Here is a 20,235-nt window from a genome sequence, read left to right as displayed (position 1 = left end):
GTCTTTAAAAGACATTTAGATGTAGAGCTTAGGGATATGGTGTAGTGGAGGACTTGTTAGTGTTAGGTCAGAGGTTGGACTCAGTGATCTTGAGGTCTCTTCCAACCTAGATGATTCTGTGATTCTGTAAAATCCTCAGTTTCATGGAAATAGTTTGGTGCACAAACACAGAAATAGTTTCTGACCTGTTCTGGTGAACTGTGTTACTTTCTGTTAGGCTTTTGCAGAGTGCTGAAGCATCGGGTAGATACAGCCACAGCTGCAACAGCGCTGCAACAGCCAACAGGAGTTTTTCTACATGTCTGACAAAAGCAGCATGTTGGAGTTTTTAAATATGAGGAGTATCACGCTGGGATATTTGTCAGGGAGGGAAGCCTGCTTCTAGGCAGCGGGGAGGAATTGAAATGCGACTGTGCTCCCTATTAGACAGGTACGTGTATTAAACATGTGGACAGGAACTTTAGGTCTTGGCAAAATTTTACTAGTAATTTATGAAATTATTGGCGGCCTTTCAGTATTTAAATTAGAAAGCGAGTTCTTCACATTGCAATTGTAAAGCAGAAGCCTTCAAATCAGGCCTGAATCAGCACAAGCAGCTCAGTAACCAGGCATATCTGTGCCGAGGTAGCAACAAAATAAACATTCGTGTTGAAAGGACATAAAAGGCCTGGCACGGAGAGCAGATTGCTAGGCTTTGTCTTTTTTTTTTTTTTTCCTTTCTTTTTCTTTTTTTAAAAAACAGTTGGAAAATTCAACATCATAAACCACAGGAAAATAACTCTCTTCCATAAGCCAACATTATTGCTGCGCTTAAAACATACTCTTTATTTACAACTAATGCTTTATCCTGCGTGAAGCATTATTCCTATGTCCTCTGCTTTCCTTTAGCTCTTGTCTTATATAATTCTGTTAATTAAAAACCACAGATTTCAGTTTAACACATTGCTGAGATTTTTTTTTTTATATAATTTACTGATAAAAAAAATATGCGGTTAAAAATATTTTTGTTATTCAGTTAGAAAGCTTCCCCAAAAGGAAGCTCCTGGGTCTCCAGTCCTTTTGCTTTGCTTTCTGTGAAAAAGTTGTTGCGACAAGTAGAGCAGTCAGATCGGATGTCCAAAAATTGCATTGTTCGTTAAATGCCACTTAAAACTATAAAACATAAACCATTCCCCTTCCAAAGAAAATACCATTTGTAACGTGCAGGACCAGACCTGCTCTCAGGTGCAGTAGTGCAAATCTAAATTTAGTTTCCTGTATTTTAAAGGAGTTCCTCCACATTTAAATGCATATAAGTGCAAGTAGATTTTTTTTCCCCCCTCATTCATCCTCAGGGTGCCTGCCTAGTGATTTGGTTCAAGTTTAGACAGGTGGAGCACAGAAAGCAAATCTCTCCACCGGCAGCATGCTACTTCATTACACTAATCCATTCAAAAGCCTACGTCAAAATCTAATTTGTGCATCTTCTGGTTAATAAAGGAGAAACGAAAGCAGAGTATCTTTAACCCAAAGGGCCCAAATATGCACTTATGCATCACTGGTAAATCAGTGGGGTCACATGGGATTTCCTGTGGGGTCTGATGGCCATGGGCTCTGGTTCTTGGGCTCTACCTCCATGCTTCCTTGACTGTACAACAAGAACATGTAGGGACAACAGCCCTTCCCAGTTATTTGTTTCTGTCCCAATGGAAAACATCCCCTAAACCTGTGCCAACTAGAGGTTGCTTGCCCTAATGAGATTTAGCAAAGCTACCGAAGTCTCCACACCGAACTCCCAACTGGGCTAATGCAGGAATGCGAGAGGTTTACCAAGAGCATCAGCAATCCTGCTGTAGTCTGGAGGATCATTTCTGGTGGCTTCAATGTGCTTCAGCTGCATGCTTCAGAAGCTGACAGCTTCTTGTGCTACCCCTACTGTGGAAACTAGCGTTGCTGGTCATGATTTCTTGATGGAACTAGTTTATTGGCTTTGTTTGTTTTTAAACCCAGAAAACATCCCTTTGTTAAGGCTGGATGAGGAAGAGCTCGTTGTAATTGTGCATTCATCAGGAGAAAGGTTGTCACTGCCAGGACTGATTTTCTGGAGCAAACCTCTCCCCTGGGAGAAGGCCACAGTGACAGTGACATGGTCCGTCCTGAGTATCATTTATTGGCCTTCCACTCTCCCTGCTCCTGGAAGCACTAAAAGATGCCAAGTTTGTCCTTAAGCAGAAAGAAAGAAAATGCCAAAGCCTCCAGTCTGTGTCTTCTAGCCCACCCTGGCAATGAGAGGGCAGCTTTGTTCTCATAAATACACTGTGGCTTGCATGAAGGAGAGCTGCTGTCAGAGGGCATCAGCGGATTCCAGCGATGCATTGCTTGTCATGAGGCAATAAAGAACAGCAGGCATTTTTCTTTTGTCTGTTAGCTTGTCCTTTGGCTCAAGTGTGTTTTTTAGACAAGTTATGCACCTAGTTTTACTGATAGTGTAGTTTAAAAGCGCATAAACACACAAGATTTATCACAGCATCATAAAATGAAGATTCATTTACACAAACATTGGCTGTCAGACTAGTGCCAATCTTTTATAGTCCTCATAAACTCTGGGTTTTATAACTGGTACGTTGACAAGCTCCTGCCTATGACAGCGAGTGTTACTACCACAAACTGCTACAATCTGGATTATTTTGCAAAACCCTCCATCAGTTATAAACCGTACAACGTCAGCCAGTTACTCAATTAATGAGGCAGCAAATAGCTGTATAAAGACATGGAAGCACATTTCCAACCAGACTGAGACGATCTCAGGACCCAAAGTAGAAGTGGGTGACACTGGGGTGACAGCTCACCTGCAGAGAACGTGAGCTGTATCTGCTCCTCGATGATCTCCAGTGCAATGAAGTCGTGCTTCTCGTTGAAACGCCCATTGTAGAGGAGGAGGGCATTCCTTTCCCTGGTGGCGAACCTGGAACACAGAGACCAGTAGTCAGGTAACGCTCCCAGAAATGCAAGACTTTGACTCCTTCTTTAGACAGAAAATTATACAATTAATTAAGAGAGAGGTCAAATACTTTATTTCACAACCAACAGAGGCAGCATGATGGAAATTAGGGGAATCTCTGCAGAGATCTGCTGTGGATGCTGGCCCTAACGAAAGGTAAAATGATGCAGAGACACAACTCAGAGTGAGTATCTGACTCTGCCCAAACAGTAGCAGTTATTACGCTTTGCAGGGTTGGAAAGCCAGAAAGCATTTTGACATCAAAGGCAGGGTACTTGCTGCCTGCTTACTGTCTACTTGCTGCATGCTACAAGGAGAGTCATAAACTGATCAAAAAGAACTGCTGGGGAGGCAAGGGGAAAAGAAAGATAAGAGGCATTTTAATAATGCCGTGCAGATAATCAGGGTTCCTCAATCAACAGATAAGTCACTTGGAGGGAGGAAAATAAACACTTTAATGAGTCCAGCTCCAATGGGTGGTTTTTTGTTCCTATTTTTCTTGTGTTTCCAATATGGGATGTATCACACCTTTCCTGCAAAAATAGAGGCAAATCCACTTTCAGAAAAGCCTGCTTTTTGGTCAGCACAGAACATTTTTTGACAATTTCTGTGTGTTCTGTGCATTTTATAATTTTGAATTGAATCCTGTTATCTTTGGGGATTTACAGACAGCTCTCATCTATTTACAAAAGCAAAAATTTGTGACACATCAGATAAACACTTTCACGAAGATTAATATATAAAGGGGGAAAGACAGGGAAACCATGGGAGTTTCTTGTGTTTCCAAATGGCAGCGTAGTTTGATTTTGTATTTTGAACTTCAGGAAATATGCCTGATTTAAATTAACCCACTTTTCCCACAAATGAATCAACTGCTGAGCACAGCCAGTGAAAACTGCTTTCCGCAGACAGAAGAAATTACTCTTGTGCGTGTCAAGAAATATCTGCTAGCAAGGCTGTCATGCAGTGCAACAAAAACTGCATTCAGAGATTATGAAAAAACATCGAGATCTGGTATTTGAAGTAAATTTTTTCAAGACCAAAGAACATTTTTAAACAAAAATTGATTGTCAGACATATGTATGCAGTGGATCACACAGAGTGGAGATCTGTCAGAACTACGGGCCTGAATTTCGGCTACATGGAAATAGGAATTTTTTGGTCTATAAAATGTATTATTTTGAAGGAGGAGAATTAATTGGTCTGGTTCAAAACATACAAGTCAAATTCTTGAAATTTCCAATAAAGTAAAAATTGAAAAGAATATGCATTATATTCAATCAAAATATTATATTACCATTTTGGCTACTTTTAACCATTTAAAATACATATATTTATTTCTAAATATATTTAACAATATAAAATAATACTTAAAGAAGTAAAAGTTAAACTAAATGAATTAAGACAATACAGCTGAAATATTTCAATAGTATCAAAATACTGATTTAGATTTTACTTTTCACAGTCAAGTCTTTCATCCAAAGCAGTAAATCCCTGTAAAACATTTCACAAGAACTGCATTTTTCAGTGGATATCTGCTTCATCAAAGCTGTTTTGATCAGATCTAACTGGAATATGTCTATATGCAAAAGAAATGGGAAATGTATGAGTAATGCTTCCTTAGTGGGCAGAAAGAGTTATTTTAACCAGCAATAACAGGATCTTTACTTCTGTTTGAAAATATTTTGTTGGATATGCTTACAACTGTCTGCCATCATTTTAACTTGAAAAAGGCAAAGTATCTTTCTACTTCTCTACCTGTTAACTGCGTGTGTATTCAGTTCCACTCTTTGCCACTAGCCCAAGGCACCTTTTGCATCGTGCTATTAACTCAGCGCTGCTGCTTTTGAACTTGCTGAGGTGTCACCAGCCGGGGAATAAAAATATTTTTTTTTTAGTAGAAGGGATCTTTTTAAACTCAGGACATAGGAAATGAAAGACAAACTTTCTGGAAGGGTTTTGAATAAATGGTGAGAAAACATCTCCACTGACTGTGTCTCAGAGTGAAGAAGGAGTAGCAGCTGCTGGGAGGAGGCAGGGAAGAGGTACAGTGCTGGGAGCAGAAAGACATGCCTGGTCAGTACCCGACATAACCGCATGACACAGCAAACAGGAAAAGTGTTTGGGGTAAATGTGCTCACGTGTTTTTGCTCTTCTACCCCTTTCATTAGGAATATTGTGGCATTTATCCTGCTAGCAGCACCACATGCTATATAAAATCCATGTGCCCCAAACCATTTTTGCACTGGAGGTGTTCGCTGCTCTGCTAAGCTCGTAACAATTATATGGACTTCAAAGAAAGAGCAACATATATTAGTTATGGTACTGGAGTACACAAACATGCTGCTTTTTGTCAGGAGCAGGTTGCGAGTCTCTGGAGGCTGAAGGAAGCTGGACACCCTGTCATATGAAGAATACTCCCGAATCACAAAATATGAAGTGGCAAATTCTTTGCCTAATCAAACCACTGATTCTTGCTTATCCTCATGTTTTCCACCTGCACTGAAGGATAATAAAAGCCAGAGAAATAACAAGTGTGAAAAAAGTGAACTGCAGGTATGAAAAGCTAAATGTGTCCCCATCCTGGACAGCGTGGGATGAAGCCCTGGATGACCAAGGCTTTTTATAATCACACTGCCTGGACTGTGCAGTGTTTAGCTCGGGACTAAATATGCCATCTTGGTTTAAAGACGGTGAAGAAATCCCAGTGCAAGCACTGCCATGTGAAGGCAGCTCGCCGTTTCTCAATAACCCCCACGCAGAGAATTTGAGTCACTTTAACTTGAAGCACCCTACACATCAAAGATCTCTTCCCGAAAGCCTGAAAAATGACACCATGTGGCTGCGGGGACAATCCAAGGGTAGTGCAGGTAATTTATGCTGGCAGCCAGCCTAGACCGCTCCTTTGTTTGCACTTACTGTGGGTCTGACAAGTCCAACGGAGCCTTTTGCTTCTCAGCTTTTCCCGGTGCTTAGATCTAAACCGAACTTCTCAGGCGAAATTCGTCCCTGCCTTGGCTTGCAAGCAAACCGTGTCTGCACATCCTGATTTAACCAAAATTTCAAGAGTCCATAACATTTCTGGCCAGAAATTGCCCATCCCCTGCCAGGTGTAAAACACCAAACAGCTGCTGGTTAAAGGATGGGACAGGTGCCTGATTTTGCCTGTCCTGAGCACTTTCTCTAGACGGACACACAAACATGTCTGTTGTTCTACCGACCAACAAACCCCTGACCTTGCCCTCCGGGGTGAGGGCTAACACGTTTTGTGCTATTTGCTCAAAGTCAGCCCTGAGGGACAACCAAAGGTCAATCCTGACCAGATAAGCCATGGGAAAGCTGCAAGCCTGCACCCTCTCCAGAGGAAACACCAGTGTCCATCCGGAGCTCTGACTCCACGGAGGATAAGCCCTATGCATGGCCTGAGCAAAGAAGTCTTCTCCAGAACATTTTTTTTTAAACCTTGGGAAGTTTGAAGGGGGGAAGGAGAGCCCTGTTGCACACAGTGTGGCTGCCACCATCACTCCCCTCACCCCAGAGCTCCTCGATTGTCCCTATGGGAAAAGTGACAGATATTCCCAGAAAAATCTGTCCAAAGAGGATCTGTCAGGGCAGACAGGACAGGTATGAGGCTGCTCACACCTGGGAGCCAAGATGGGACCAGAAGCAGCAGGAGCTGGTCATGAAGGCCAGATGGAGCGAGGTGCGGAGTTGGGACAGTCAGGGTTGTCCCAGGCGTGAGGCTGGGAACCAGAAGAGAGCAAGGACCTGAGGAGCACCAGGCTGCGCTCAGCCATGGCCTGACCAGACCTCGTCCTCTCACAGGCTGGTAAACAGGGGAGGGGAAGAATGCTCCCAAATAAGCAGCATGGATTCTCTGGGTCTGCAGCTGACCTGAGGGTCATGAGACCCAAAATGCCTCCTAGAAAAATGCCTGACATGCTCTAGAGGAGGCAAACCCAGCACCCGCCCTCATACCTCTCAGAACAAGGGCTGCTGAGACGTGGCCAGAGGTTGTGGCCCGGCAACACCCCATGGCCTGGGAAGGCTCCGGGGTCCCCCCTCCCCACATTGCACAACCCACTGAGAGCACTGAAGCAGAGGAAGGTCAGGAGGACACAGGCAGCCCAGCTCCCTCCCTGAGAACCAGCACAGTCCCAAAACCAAGCAGGCAGGGACTGGACCCTCAGTAGGACACACTGCTCTGGTGGTGTCTCCTGAGCTGTGGTATCAGCTGCTGTCCAGATACCATCACTGCTGCTGGTCCCCCCCAAACCTGTGAGGGTTGAGAGGAGTCCTCTCAGCTGTGTGCAGCACCTGGCAGCTCTTCACCAAGAAAGGACTATGCATACCCAAAATCTCCAAAGAAGAGGAGGTGAATAAACTGATTATTTTCAGTAAGGAAGTTTTTAGTAAAGGTCTGTAGTAAAAGAGGCTGTTAGCATCTCAACAGCATCCTCAGCAGGGCGGAATGATTTCAAGTAAGACAATTTTGCCCCACTTGAAGGAATCAATGCCATAAATCCCTCATGGTGACCTCTACACACAGATAATTTGTTGAATGTAATGAAATTTAATGAATATGCCCCAAGCTGGAGCAGAGAAGCCACCAGACCCAGACATGTGCCACGACCCTTCCATATGGGGACAAACAGGGAGGCCAGGGACTTACAAACAGGGAGACCAGGGACTTACATGAGGGAGACGGTGAAGTGGAAGCGCTGCCGCAGCCCCTTGAAGGTGATGAAGGACTGTGGGGGGAAGCTCCTGGTGGTCATCTCGCAGTAGGGCCGCTCGTATTCTCCCGGGGGGCACTCGCACTTGAACCCCCCGATCAGCAGGTTGACGCAGGTTCCTCCGTTCTTACACACCCCTGGGGCGCAGCGGCCGGAGCGGGAATTCACCTCGCAGTACTCCCCTGGAAGGGCAGAAGGAGACATCAGGGAAGGCAATATCCCACCCAAGCAGCAAGATGCAGGAGACGTCGGGACCCCAGTGCTTGTGGGACCCCCAACGCTAGAACTTCAGCTGCTTTCCAACATCTGTACTCAGCCCCATCTGCAACCGAGGCACAAATCCGCAGTTGCAAGGGACAAAGGATGCTGCATTGTCTTTCAAGTCTGAATTCTCAGGGTGGTTGAGAATATAATCCTCTTCCAAATATTTGGCAGTGTTGGCCCTAGTTTTCAGATTCCTTGGCCGCTTTCACAGCTGGTGATAAATATAAAGCTGGTGATAGATAGATCTGTATGGGAGAAGGTAGCACTACCATTTAAAAACTTGCACACTCCCTCTCAGCCGAAATATGCGTAAATTGTTCCAGCATTTCACTGCGGGTAGGAAATTGTGTAAACAGATAAGTGTTTGCACTTCAGCTCGGCTGGAATTCGGCTTTGCTGCCCATGTCAGCGGCAGGGTGCGGCAGAGCCTGTGACAACGCTTGCAAAGCATTTATAGAAAGAATGAGCAGGGTGCCGATGACATATGTATTGCTTCCATATTTCCAGCACATCCTGCAGGTGACAGTGATTTTCTGAACAGTTCAGCGATGGGCACATTAATCTATGCAGAATTTAAGGATTATGTGTACCACTTGCTGTAGCTGTTCCCCCCCCCTCAAATGTTTCATCTTGTTTCTATTCAGAAGTCTGTATTAAGATGAACACATCTTAATGAACACATCTTAATACTGAAAAATCAGGTATCTTACATTGTATGTACACTATAATCTTTCTGGCATTTTCCCTAAATCTGAATGTGGATTGTAGTTTAAAAAAAAAAAAATCAATTTGCAATACATGGTTCGTAATGTACAGAGGACATTTAAAAAATCTGCTGTGGTTGGGACAAAAGCAGTTGCTCAATTAATCATTGTACAGAAATGTGGCCCTCTGTGTGAGTTAATTAGTTAACATTTATGCTTTGGCATGTGTCTTCCTAAGGTAACTGTGTGATGCTCTATTGCGTGTTCAGGTCCTGCCTGTAAAGCTGTTCACAGAAATTGGAGATGACTTGTAGAGATGAATTTTACTCGGTAAGTACAGTCTGACAACTAAACGCTACAGAGCACCAGTACCCAAGCCAGCCAGCCGAAGGAACACATTCCCATCAGTTTGATGTTTGCATGATGACTCGCTACAAGATTATACAATTCATTAATTCAAACACAGTTAAAATCGTGCAAACACATTCCTGGAGGAAAACAAAAGCAGCAGGAACTGTGGGCAGCGACTCACAAACGAAGGCAAATTAAAACAGCAAGTTGTGCTGCAGCAGCTGCTCCCCCAGGTTCCCACGCCAGCCCCAGCCGTGGTGGAGCCGGGTGGGAGCTGCTCCGGGAGCATCGCCTTGATCTAGACCTGGGGCTGCACCTTTTTTCGGTGCCAGGCTGTCAGCTGCAGTGGTTTGCAGCCGTTTTGCATGGTTTGGTAGCACCCTGGGGACAAGGCGAGGGAACAGCACTGCTGCATTTCTCCTCGCACATCAGCATCACGCGCCTTTCATGCCAGTTCAACGTGCGCTGGTGAAATGCTTGAGCAAGCTCAACAGTGCTGTGATCATTTATTGAGGGAAATGTATGCCATCCGGGTAGGTTCAGGTCCGGTGGCCTGCAGAGGACTGACCTCTGCTCCCTGTCCCTGCTCCCATGACCAACAGAGTCACCAGACACCGTCTAAGACAAGCGTGGTTGCAGGCATCTCCTTGCAGACAGGATACAGGGCTTTCCAGTATGATTTAGAAGGACATCATACAAGGCACAAGGGACTGAAACAAATATCGCTATAATAATAATTCTCACAGTTGACGAATTAAAAAATAAATCTTTCCCACCATCCTAGAGGGTGTGCAAGCCCTAACTTCTGAAGCAATAAACCATGTAGCCGAGGGTTCAACTTCAAGCCTGTGCTTAGAGCTTTTCTGATTCACGACTGATGTTCTCATATTCTCTTTTTAACATTAAGATGAAATGCTGTGAAAAACACTTGATAAATATCTCCCCGTTTCCATTTATTAACTGTGAGTATCAGGTTAGGCAAGATTATGTGAAGACACCTTCCTTAAAAGTTTAATGAGGAACTCAGCAAGATTAAAATGCTCTGCAATGTGTTTCTTCTGAAAGAATGTTTATATCATCTGAGACAGAAAATGCCCTCAGTGTATTGAATATGCCAAAAATGCTCACACAGGCATCACATGCACAATGAGGACATTACAGAAAGTGCTTTTTGATGATGCGTGGCATTAGCAAAGTCAATCTGCCCTTAAACCAAGAATTGCACAAATCTTTGATACCAAAACTCTCCAAAAATTGGAAAAACAGAATTTCTGCATAAAGGCAAAATACAGGTTTATCCCTTTAAAAAAAGTACTAGGATATTTTATGAACTAACTCTCCAGCTTGAAGTGGAATCTAATCTTCCAGGCTTTCTGAAAACAGAATGATATATTTGGCAACAGCAAATAATGGGCAGACCTGAACACACAGGGAGAAAAAAAAAAAAACAAAACCCAAGCAAAAAGGAGAAATTCCTCTCACTGCAGCATGCTCTGGAAATGCCATGGCAATACAGAGGGGCAATATAAAAGCCTAAGGTGGAAGTCACTGCAGGCCCTGTATTAACTCTATGATGTAACAAGAACCAATAGGCCATTTGTCTGGGTACCTACACAGACACAAAACTAAGAGAAAAGAAAGCTCATAGAAAAGATCTATTTAATTATGTTTATTATTGCTTTTCATTATGATGCTTAAAGAAGCAGTTTAAAAAAAAACAGTAGTTAAACTTTAAATATGATCCTTTGCCCTATATTCATTCAGCTGTAGCATCATTGATGTCCCAGTTCCTAAAATTATTCTGAATTCTCATTAGTCTGTAATGTAAATGAGAACTGAATTTGAGGCGCATTCTTTGATGCTGAATTTTCATATTTTGTGTATATTTACTGAAATATACTGAAACAGCATTTTTGCAATCTCTACAGTAGCTCCAAGGCTCCCCATGCTTTAAGGTGCCAAGTCTATCAGGAAACTTGACAAATCCTTTTTTCTATTTTTCCAGAAGTACAGAACAGTGCCTGGGCTTATTTAGAAACACGGCCATGGTGGCTTTATTACGTAGCCACCTGAGCAAGCACTTATTTGAAGCACTGCTTTGATCAGGAGCACCCAATCCATTTTGGCAACACAACACCCCCTTCGTGCAGCTCTGCAGCTTGTCACTCCCAAGGGCGGCCACCTCACCCCAGCCACATCTCCATCCCAAAGCACTGTCCTACGGGAGTGCTGAGGCCTGCAAAACATGCAAAAATTGAAGTGAATCCTGCGTGTACTTGAAGGAAGAGCTGGTTGCTGGCTGACGTGCAGAAGCCGAAGTTGGAAGCCCCTAAGGGAAGAACTCATGAAGGAGCCAGAACGGAAGGGATCTCCATCAGGCACAGCACCCGCATTCAGGATGAAGAATGAGGAGCCTGTGTGCCCGCTCCAGCTGAAGGTCAGAGGGCTGAGCCTGCAGAGGAGCCGGCATGGTTGGAGGCGATGTCTCACAGTCCGGTGGGAAAAAATAGTACAGAGAGGAAGGCGAGCTGCTGCAGGGGGCTGCAGGGGCTCAGGTGAGAAGAGCACAGCCCAGAAGGCCACCACAGGCAGCCTGGGGATGGTTTGTGAAGCTGGAGATGTCGACGAGGCTCACCCTGCTGCCCAGGCTGCCCTCCGCACCTCACCATGTTTCCTTTGTTAATATAATTTCATTTTTTTCCACGTTGGCCAACTTTGTAGAAATCACCTAAAAACTACTTATACATCACAACTCGGTGAAATCCACACAGGAAACATCAAGCTTAGTCCCTCCAGCTGCTAAATCCAGAGCATGTGCTGTCAGATAACACGGGCCGTGTCTGCCGGTTATCTGCTGGGCATATTCTTGGGCTGTGAAAAGCTGCTGGACCAAGCCCGCATGTGGTTTACTGTTACAGAATAGTGGCTGATCTTATATTCTCTCCATTAATATTGATGACTCTTAAAGATACACATCCTGTGGCTTTTACATGGCCCTTTATGTCGTGTTTCCCAGTTTTAAAGCACTTGAGATTACGATAGCTGTACTTTTGACACTGATTCCTCCTCTAAATCGTACTGCCTTTCATATGCCTCTTCTTCAGTTTTAGGATTAACTTTACAAAGATGTTAATCATAACATTTCTCACAGGAATTATATGTAAGTGAGGGCACCATGGTATCAGGCATAATACAACAAGAACAGGCAAAGAAAAGATTGGCTAGAAAATGGCTTCATTTGGTTCCCCTCTGACACATCGTCCAAATAAAGTAATGGAATAGTTTGATGAATGAGCAATAAATGATGATAAACAAGTGGAAAGAAATAAAAGTAAGCTACTTCAAATATGAAATCATAATCTTATAAATGCAAATACGTTGTGAGCTGAACATTATGCACACCAACAGCACACTTGCATGCATCGGAGTCGTCTTTCCAGAAACCCGCCTGTGGTTTTGTTGGTGAGTTGCTTGATGACCTTACAATGACAGACAGTGCATAATGTTGCGAAACTTGCTGGAAACAATGTGATGGCATTGGAATAAAGACAGAGTTATTCTACTCTTCAGTTTACTGCAATACCCCTGTTTAAGACTAAACCTCAAAACTTTGTACAATTCTCTGATGGTCTTCAGGTGGTACACTACGTTAAATATATATATTTACATGCAGACCTGCACTGATGTTCTTGTTTCTTTTTCTTTTGCAGGTTCCCCAGACACGTATTAATTTTTCACTCAGTGTCTGTAATTGTTTGACTTGAATTGTTTCTTCTCTCCTTTCCTCCCTCCTGCCATTTGCTCTAGATACATACTAATCTCTTTCTCCACACTTGTAGTTGCTTCATCTGAATGGGAAGCACTTTGAGAAGCTGACTTAAGCAGCCAGCCTAAAATGACATACTTTAAAGTGGAAAGGAGAAACCACAAGAAATAGGGCAACTGAATTCTTCAAGAAATCCCCGTTGACCCATTGCCCTAATAAAGAAACAACCATAGTTAAAAGATTATTTGGTATCTTGCACATTAGGGGAAAATCAGTCCTCCTCTTCCTCTAAGTAAATAAAACACTACCTATTCCCCAAATATCTGATATCTGATTTTAAAATTTCCTTTGCAGTGGATGCACTGGATGGCAGAGATGCAAGATGACTCTTGGAGGAGAGATAGATGTGGTGGAGTGGCTGAAGCCAGGTCCATGGCCTCCCCTGTCACCTGTGAAAGCAAGACATGGCTTCCTCCCAATATGCCTCCTTTTTGTCCCACACTGCAGGACTCCCATTTATAGACCCATTGTCTTTACAAAATAATGCAGAATCAGCATGGAAATCTGTACTGGGATGAGATAAACAGGGTGGGATTCAACGCCCCCACTCTGGGGACAGTTTCACTGCTGTTTAGGCTGAGCAGAGTTACCACAGTCCTCTTTCCTCAATACAATGTACTTTCCTGCCCCTCCTTTGTACTCATGTAATCCTGAAGCAGGCTGATTTGCAGAGCTAATATGGCAAAACCCCACTGAGACTGACTTTTCTAATGTAGGGTTAATGATCTTCTGATTAGGCCCCTCCTAGGATCGATGGGATGAATAGCACAGCAGGCACAAAAGAAGGAGGCAGGAACATGCACCCAGTAATAAGAACGAAGGAATGGCCTTAGAAAGGTTTAACTGTTATGGAAATACTGCTTTAAGTTATTTTATACAGCTCACGACTGGGTGTAGTGGCTTACAGTTGACTTGGGTGAACTGGATCAACACCTACAGCAGACACCCACCTCCCTTCACAGACTGTGCAAGCACATACTGCAGGAAAATTGACTCCTGACACACCTCCAATGTAGGCACAAGTCAAGTAATGAAAATAAATAGGGGAAATATGCCCATAAAGAGAAATTAATGGCTTTGGTGACTCTGTGGGGTGTGAGTCTATTCCCAGAATCAAACGGGAGAAATCAGCCTTACTGTCCAGCACAGTCCATTTGCAAATGAAACATTAAACAAACAAACAAACCCAGAAAAATGCTCTGTTGGTTTTATGGGAGAAGTCAGAGGGCAGTTACCCAAAGTTACCAAGCCATTCTGAATGAAGAAGTAGGATCAAAGAGAAATTGGAAGCCACCTGTGCATTGGTGACCGTGATTCATTAGGGGATGACTACATTCATGAACCACTTTACACAAACAACATAGAAGCACTACTTGAAGAGCAGAGGCAAATTTGGGCTCCCTTAAAAATCAGTGGCCAAAGCCCTGCTGCCACTTCAATGCCAGAAGCGCTCATTAGACTTAATACTGACATTGGTGTTTGTTGCTTTGGGAGGTTCCTCCATTATCCAGCTACTAAATGTTCAAATTAGAAAACACGCTTTGGTGTTTCCTTTCACATGTTAATGTAGGTTTTTGGATTTAGAATCGACCTAGGAAAATTAAAATCAGTCCCAACCTCCGTACAGGGATAAACATCAGCTTAATGTCCAGGGGTCTCCCTCCTCCCCCTTACTTTCTGCTCCCTTTGCTGCTTTCTGAACTATAGAGGCAGATCATGAGAAACATTGTAAAGTACAATAATACACGCATAAACCTACACAACCATACACCACATACAGATGTGTGCCTGTGCGTGCACACAAACACACTGTTTGGGACTAAATCCCACTGACTCACGACAGCTGGCCTTTGTAATTTAAGATGCTACCTGTTCCAGGCTTAAGAAGGTATATTTGCAAGAAAGTAACCTGAATTTAAAGCACTAAAATAACAATAAAAACACTCCTCTCACAACCTATATATTTATAGCTTGCCAAGTAGCTCTCTGAGGTGATAGACAGAAAACGATCCTATAATGCTACTCAGAAAATTGCTGTTTTATCTCTGGATATGGTTTAATTTCTCTTGTGGGCACAAGCCCTAAGCTCTGAGCTGGTGGGAAGAGATGGCACAGAGCTAGCAGGGCTCTTCCAACTGTGTAGCACTGCTCTCCTCCATCACCACCCTGCTCCCCTCTCTGGGCCTTTTTCCATGAAGCTCCCCCCCCAGCATTCCTAACAAGTCACAAATCAGATTCCTAAATATCATAGGACTGGGTTAAAGGTCGTGTGATCTTTGATCATGAGATGCTCAAAAATAATGAACACGGGATGTTTTTTTATTTACTTTTATCTGCCCCTGAATCTATGGATGGCATCTGCTGGCTCCAAGGCATGTGAGAGCTCTTGGTGGTCAATTCCAGCCTGAAACACACATCAGAAAATGGCTGCTCCGAGGTTTCTCACAATTCCCACTCCCATCCCAAGGGGAAACTGCTACTCATCCTCTTCCCCATCCCTTCCCACTTCTTCTTCCCACAGGGGTCCTTGAAGTTGGCCACTGCACCCCGGCTGCCCCACGACCCTGAGATCTCCTGGGAGGAGGCCCACAACAGGAAACTCCCGTGGTCAAATGGGCAAGGGAAAAGCCAGAGCCCCATCCCACCTGCTGATCCTTGGGAAGGACCCTTCCCCTACAGTGCTAAAGTAGCACCACACCGTATTTTACAAAAACAAGAGCAGGGGAAGCTTAGGTCCCTTTCTCTCGAACTTTTTCAGACCATGCACTGCACATGGTGACGTGGCGCTGAGCTTCTAGTCATTCCAAAACCAGGCCCGTGCCCATGTGCAAAGCACCAACCTCAACAAAGACGTGCCTCTTTTCCTTACCTCTTCCTCTCCCTGATGATAAAACAAGGCAAAATAGAAGACACCCTGCAGGGGTGGATGGATGGATGGATGAATGGATGGATGGATGGATGGATGGATGGATGGATGGATGGATGGATGGATGGATGGATGGATGGATGGATGATTTGGGATTTGGGGGCTTTGCATTTCAATGAAAAAGAATAATTGAAAAAAAAAGGAACAACGCTAAGGAGGATTAGTGATATTTGGGGCACATCTGTTGGAGAAATTAATTAATCTGTTGATTTCAGGAACAATGAGCATGTTCTCAAGATGCTGTGTGCTCTATTTGTATGGTCACTGCACCTTGTACCTCCCACGTAACTTCCATCAGTGTTGACAGGAACAGAGTACAGGCAAAAGTCATAACTGAGTCTTGGGACTTCACAACTCAGGCATTAGCATCAGTACTCCCTGAAAAGCCCCTCTGGGTTGTGGAGAACTCTTCAGGCCACGTCTATCACCCAGGACTACGTACAACACAAAATTACAGAAGAGGAAAAGGAAGCACACAGAAATTTCCAGTTCTTGTTGAGTTCTGTGGCAAGTATATGTTATACAACTTATCATAATGCAAATTGCACTGATTTGGGGTAAGATATGGTGATGAAGCACTGCCTTTAAAAGGCCTTGGCTTTATCTCTGGATATATTTAGTAAGGAAAAAATTTGACTGTAGATGTTCAAGATAAAACCCTAATTAGCTTATGTCATTGTGTCTGCAATTTGCATCATCTCTTACCCGGAATAAACCTCGTGGAACAGACCTTCCTAAAAATCCTGCTTTCCTGCCATTCTGTTAAAACCAATGGGAAACCCGGAGGTGTAAGAACAAGACACTCCTCCACACAGCACAGGTAACTCATTTGCAGAGGAATATTCCTCCCTCCATTTATTTTTAAGAGAAACATTCTTCTCTACCTTTACTACATATACTCCCGATGTCATTTGTTTCTCTCTACTCTCTGTGCCACGTGGTTTATCTCTAACTGAGGAAGGGCACGTAGAGGGGTCCCAAGGGGTCCAAAGGCTGGAGCAGCCCCTGCAGCTCACAGGACGCGCTCCCTTAGGGACAGGTTTTGCAGCCTGGTCCTTATTTGCATCCATGTGCACCTGCATGCTCTGCAGCATGGGAACCAGCTGCCATACCTGGTTCTCACATCCTTCCATGGGCAGCCGGCGTAAGAAGGAAAAAGGTCACTCGTGACCTCAGCATGCAACTGCTCCAATGACAAAAAAGATTATTTCAGTAAAGTAGCAATTTTTATTGGGCACTGAATGCCACCATGGGCACCGAATGCCACCATGGGCACTGTAACTGCCCCAGGATGGTGTTTCACAGGCCACTTCAGACCCACACAGTGCTTTTCAGAATATATTAAGCTATTTACCTGACTGAGGAATGAAAGCAAGGCACGGTGGCTGTGCTGTGTGTGTGCAGTAATGACTTTTATCAGCAGGAACTCGGAGTCGGAAAACTAGACATGCTTTCAGGCACAACCCAACTTCCTGCCCACTTTCAGCCTGTTTTTTTTCCCTAAACTGCTTTCCATGGAGGAGGACACCAAAGGGCTGCAACTCCCAATTCCCAAATTGCAGGAAAACAGCTCTACAAACCTACAATAAAGGGATATTAGTGAGATTTCGCATTTTGTGTTTTCCACAAGCCTGAAATTTTTACAGAAAAATCTCCCTCTTGCATCTTCTGTGTAATCCAACACTCTGGTAAAAATGATGGCATCGGGGAAACAAGCAGACCTCAAACAAACTCATGCCCCTTAACGTCCTAGGTGGTCACAAAGCTTTGGTGGAATGAAGCATAATGGCCAATTAGTGAGAATACTCGAGGAGAAGCCATCAAATATTAATAAAGCAGCTGAAAAACATGCTTAAAGTAAATCTATTATTGTAATTACATCTTGGGAGGCTGGCATTTCAGAGCTTTGTATTTTCATTTTACAGGAGAAGTGTTAGGTTAACAGAAAGTTATGCTGGGAAGCACAATACAGCTGTCATTACTGCAGACCGTGAGTTCAGAGGTTTTCCTTCATGGGGTATTTAGAACCAGCAAAAGCAAGCTGATGCTCATCAAATTCCCATTGTTATGCATTTAAGGGAAATTTTGGAGAAAAAAAAAAATAAATAAAGCTCCTTTACTTCCCAAATACAAAGGATTAGGGTTAAAAAATAATCTCATAATCTTATGTTTTAATAATCCAAAAAATATCTCTGATATGGGTCAGTAAAAACAAACTGAAAACAAAGCAGCTTAATCAGGGAAGCTGATGTTTTCTTACTGACTCTTGTAAAAAACACCGTGAAGTTACACATCCTGCACTGAAAACCTTGAAATTGGTGTCTTTTTTAAAACAGTAGCTTTAAAAAATTTTAAACAGACTAATTGATAACAAAAGCAGCCAGCTTCCAGAGTGTAATCCTTCCTAAAACCGTTAATAGATTGAAGTTCAGCCTTTTTGTACAATAGTTTCACTTTGAAATCACTTTAAATGATTACCTAGTCTTGATAGAGTTAATATAGTTTACTGTGTCACCTAGATTGTGTTTAATTATTAATAAAAGACACTACTCATCATAATAATGTTTCTTAAAATGAGCACATTGGTGTGCTGACCTCTTACAGGCCGGTTGCCCTAGCTACTCAAAGTATGTTTTTTAATTATTATATTGAAAATGTCTCTTACACGGTTAGCTAAAGAGAATTTGAGAGCCCAAAGTAATGTATCTTTACCTCGATTTTTAGAATCAAAGAGAAAATTCAGGCTGATGACTGCCCTGAAAGCTGGGCTGACCAGGGCAGGGTACAGTACCAGGTCCCCAGCGGGAGCAGGGGCTGCGGTGCAGGCAGTGAACCGTGATGCTCTAAACAAAAGAGCATTTGCACCAACAATGAGGCTGCGGTTCCCACCACGCTCTGCACAACTGTATTGCGGAGTCGTAATTATCTTGATGTTCAAGGCCAAGTGCCTCAGCCTGGTGCCCAACTGTCGAAACTTTCAGTCATCGTAGCACAAAGGAGCGGCACACAAGGAGCCGCACTTTTTTTCCCCTCCCTAACAGGACATCAACCTGAGACCCTCCTCTCTGCACACAACCATCCTTCCTGCTGGCCCTGCGATCGCTTTCCTGTTGTTGAGCTACTGATGAAAAGAGAAACGACTAACCCCGGAATTACAAATGTTTTTCACAATTCAGTCTTTTGTTCAGTTCTGTTTCCCAGTTATGTACTCACAGCCAGGAGAAAAGGAGGCCCATTACCTTGTTCCTTGGAAGTTACATTTCTTTTTATGTGTATATTGTTTCGGAAGATCTAAAATATTTAATTCCAACCTTCCTGGAACTCGATTTTTTAGCCTTCATCTCTGCTATGAGAATTGTGAGGGGGTTTCCAGAACATGAAGTATGCTGGAAAAAACACTAGCTCGTGATGATTTTATCTTCCCCACAGCTAACAGAAAGGCAAGTGCTTTTTTTGTTGTTGTTGGATTTTGCTTTTTCCCCCTTTTTTTCCTCTTCTCTTCTTTTTTTTTTTTTCCTATTTGGTTTATTTTCAGTGAGCAACAACCCATCGAGACACCTAGCAGTGGTAATAAAACACTTACAGGGTAGTCTAATGCATGGGCTACTCTGACACTTAGCAAGTACGTGTTTTGATGTATTAGAATTAATTTGTGTGGCTTGCATACATTTTAAAATTTCATCCAGCTAGCTTGTCTTGACACACACACACAGAAAAAATAAAACGATGAGAAAAAACCCTGAATCATATGTTACACATGGCTCGACTTGGCTAAATTAATGAAAGCACAATCATAAACGATGGTCACGGAGAAATTTGCAGCAGTTTAATAAAATGCTATTTAAAATATTTTAATTAAAATTCACTTAGCGTGTGTAGTTTCTCTCAGATCAATGTTCTTCAATGGAAATACACATTCACAATGAAGGTAGTGTATGTGGGAACTTAGCTGCGTCACTAAGGAGGGTTTTTACATGTACCTGTAAAATTATAATATCAAATAGCTCCACTTTGTGTAATTACTTTCCACCTTCCCCTTTTTTTTTAGTTACACCAGTGAAGATAAGCAAATGCATTGCAACAAAGGTTTTCAAAAAGCCTGGGAGAATTGTGACTCCCATTTAGGTGTGGTAGCAGAAATCCCATTAATATAGAATCAGGAGTAAAAGTCAAAAGCAAGTACGAGCCCCCCAAAATGATGAAAATTCATGGAGCAAGACATTCAAAAAGACAAATACATACAACTGGTTAAATGCATTAAGACAGAGTATTCATGTATGCTAGAAACAAGAAAATCCTGAATTTTTAGAGAATCGCAATTTGTTATTAATTGGAATGGCAATAGGTATCAGAGGTGCTCAACCTGTATTTCTCTTCTATTGAAAAAAAAAAAAGATAGGGTCACATTCATAGGACATATTCCTGCCGAGGGCAGGGAAGGAGAGGCC

General features: G+C 43.1%; 1 protein-coding gene across 5 annotated transcripts in view; it reads right to left on the bottom strand.

Moving 5' to 3' along the window:
- Positions 1-20,235, bottom strand: part of CELSR1 (cadherin EGF LAG seven-pass G-type receptor 1) — a 161,010-nt gene that overhangs the window by 66,417 nt on the left and 74,358 nt on the right. For all 5 annotated transcript variants that reach the window (XM_084506384.1, XM_084506386.1, XM_084506388.1 and 2 more), the window contains exons 3-4: positions 7,676-7,898; positions 2,829-2,944 (exon numbers count right to left, since the gene is read on the bottom strand). In XM_084506384.1, coding sequence (XP_084362510.1) covers positions 2,829-2,944; positions 7,676-7,898 — 339 coding nt within the window. The remainder of the gene's footprint in view (positions 1-2,828; positions 2,945-7,675; positions 7,899-20,235) is intronic.

The sequence above is a fragment of the Aythya ferina genome (assembly GCF_964211825.1).
Source record: "Aythya ferina genome assembly, chromosome: 1".
NCBI classification, from domain to species: domain Eukaryota; kingdom Metazoa; phylum Chordata; class Aves; order Anseriformes; family Anatidae; genus Aythya; species Aythya ferina.
This window is presented reverse-complemented; position numbering and strand designations above follow the sequence as displayed.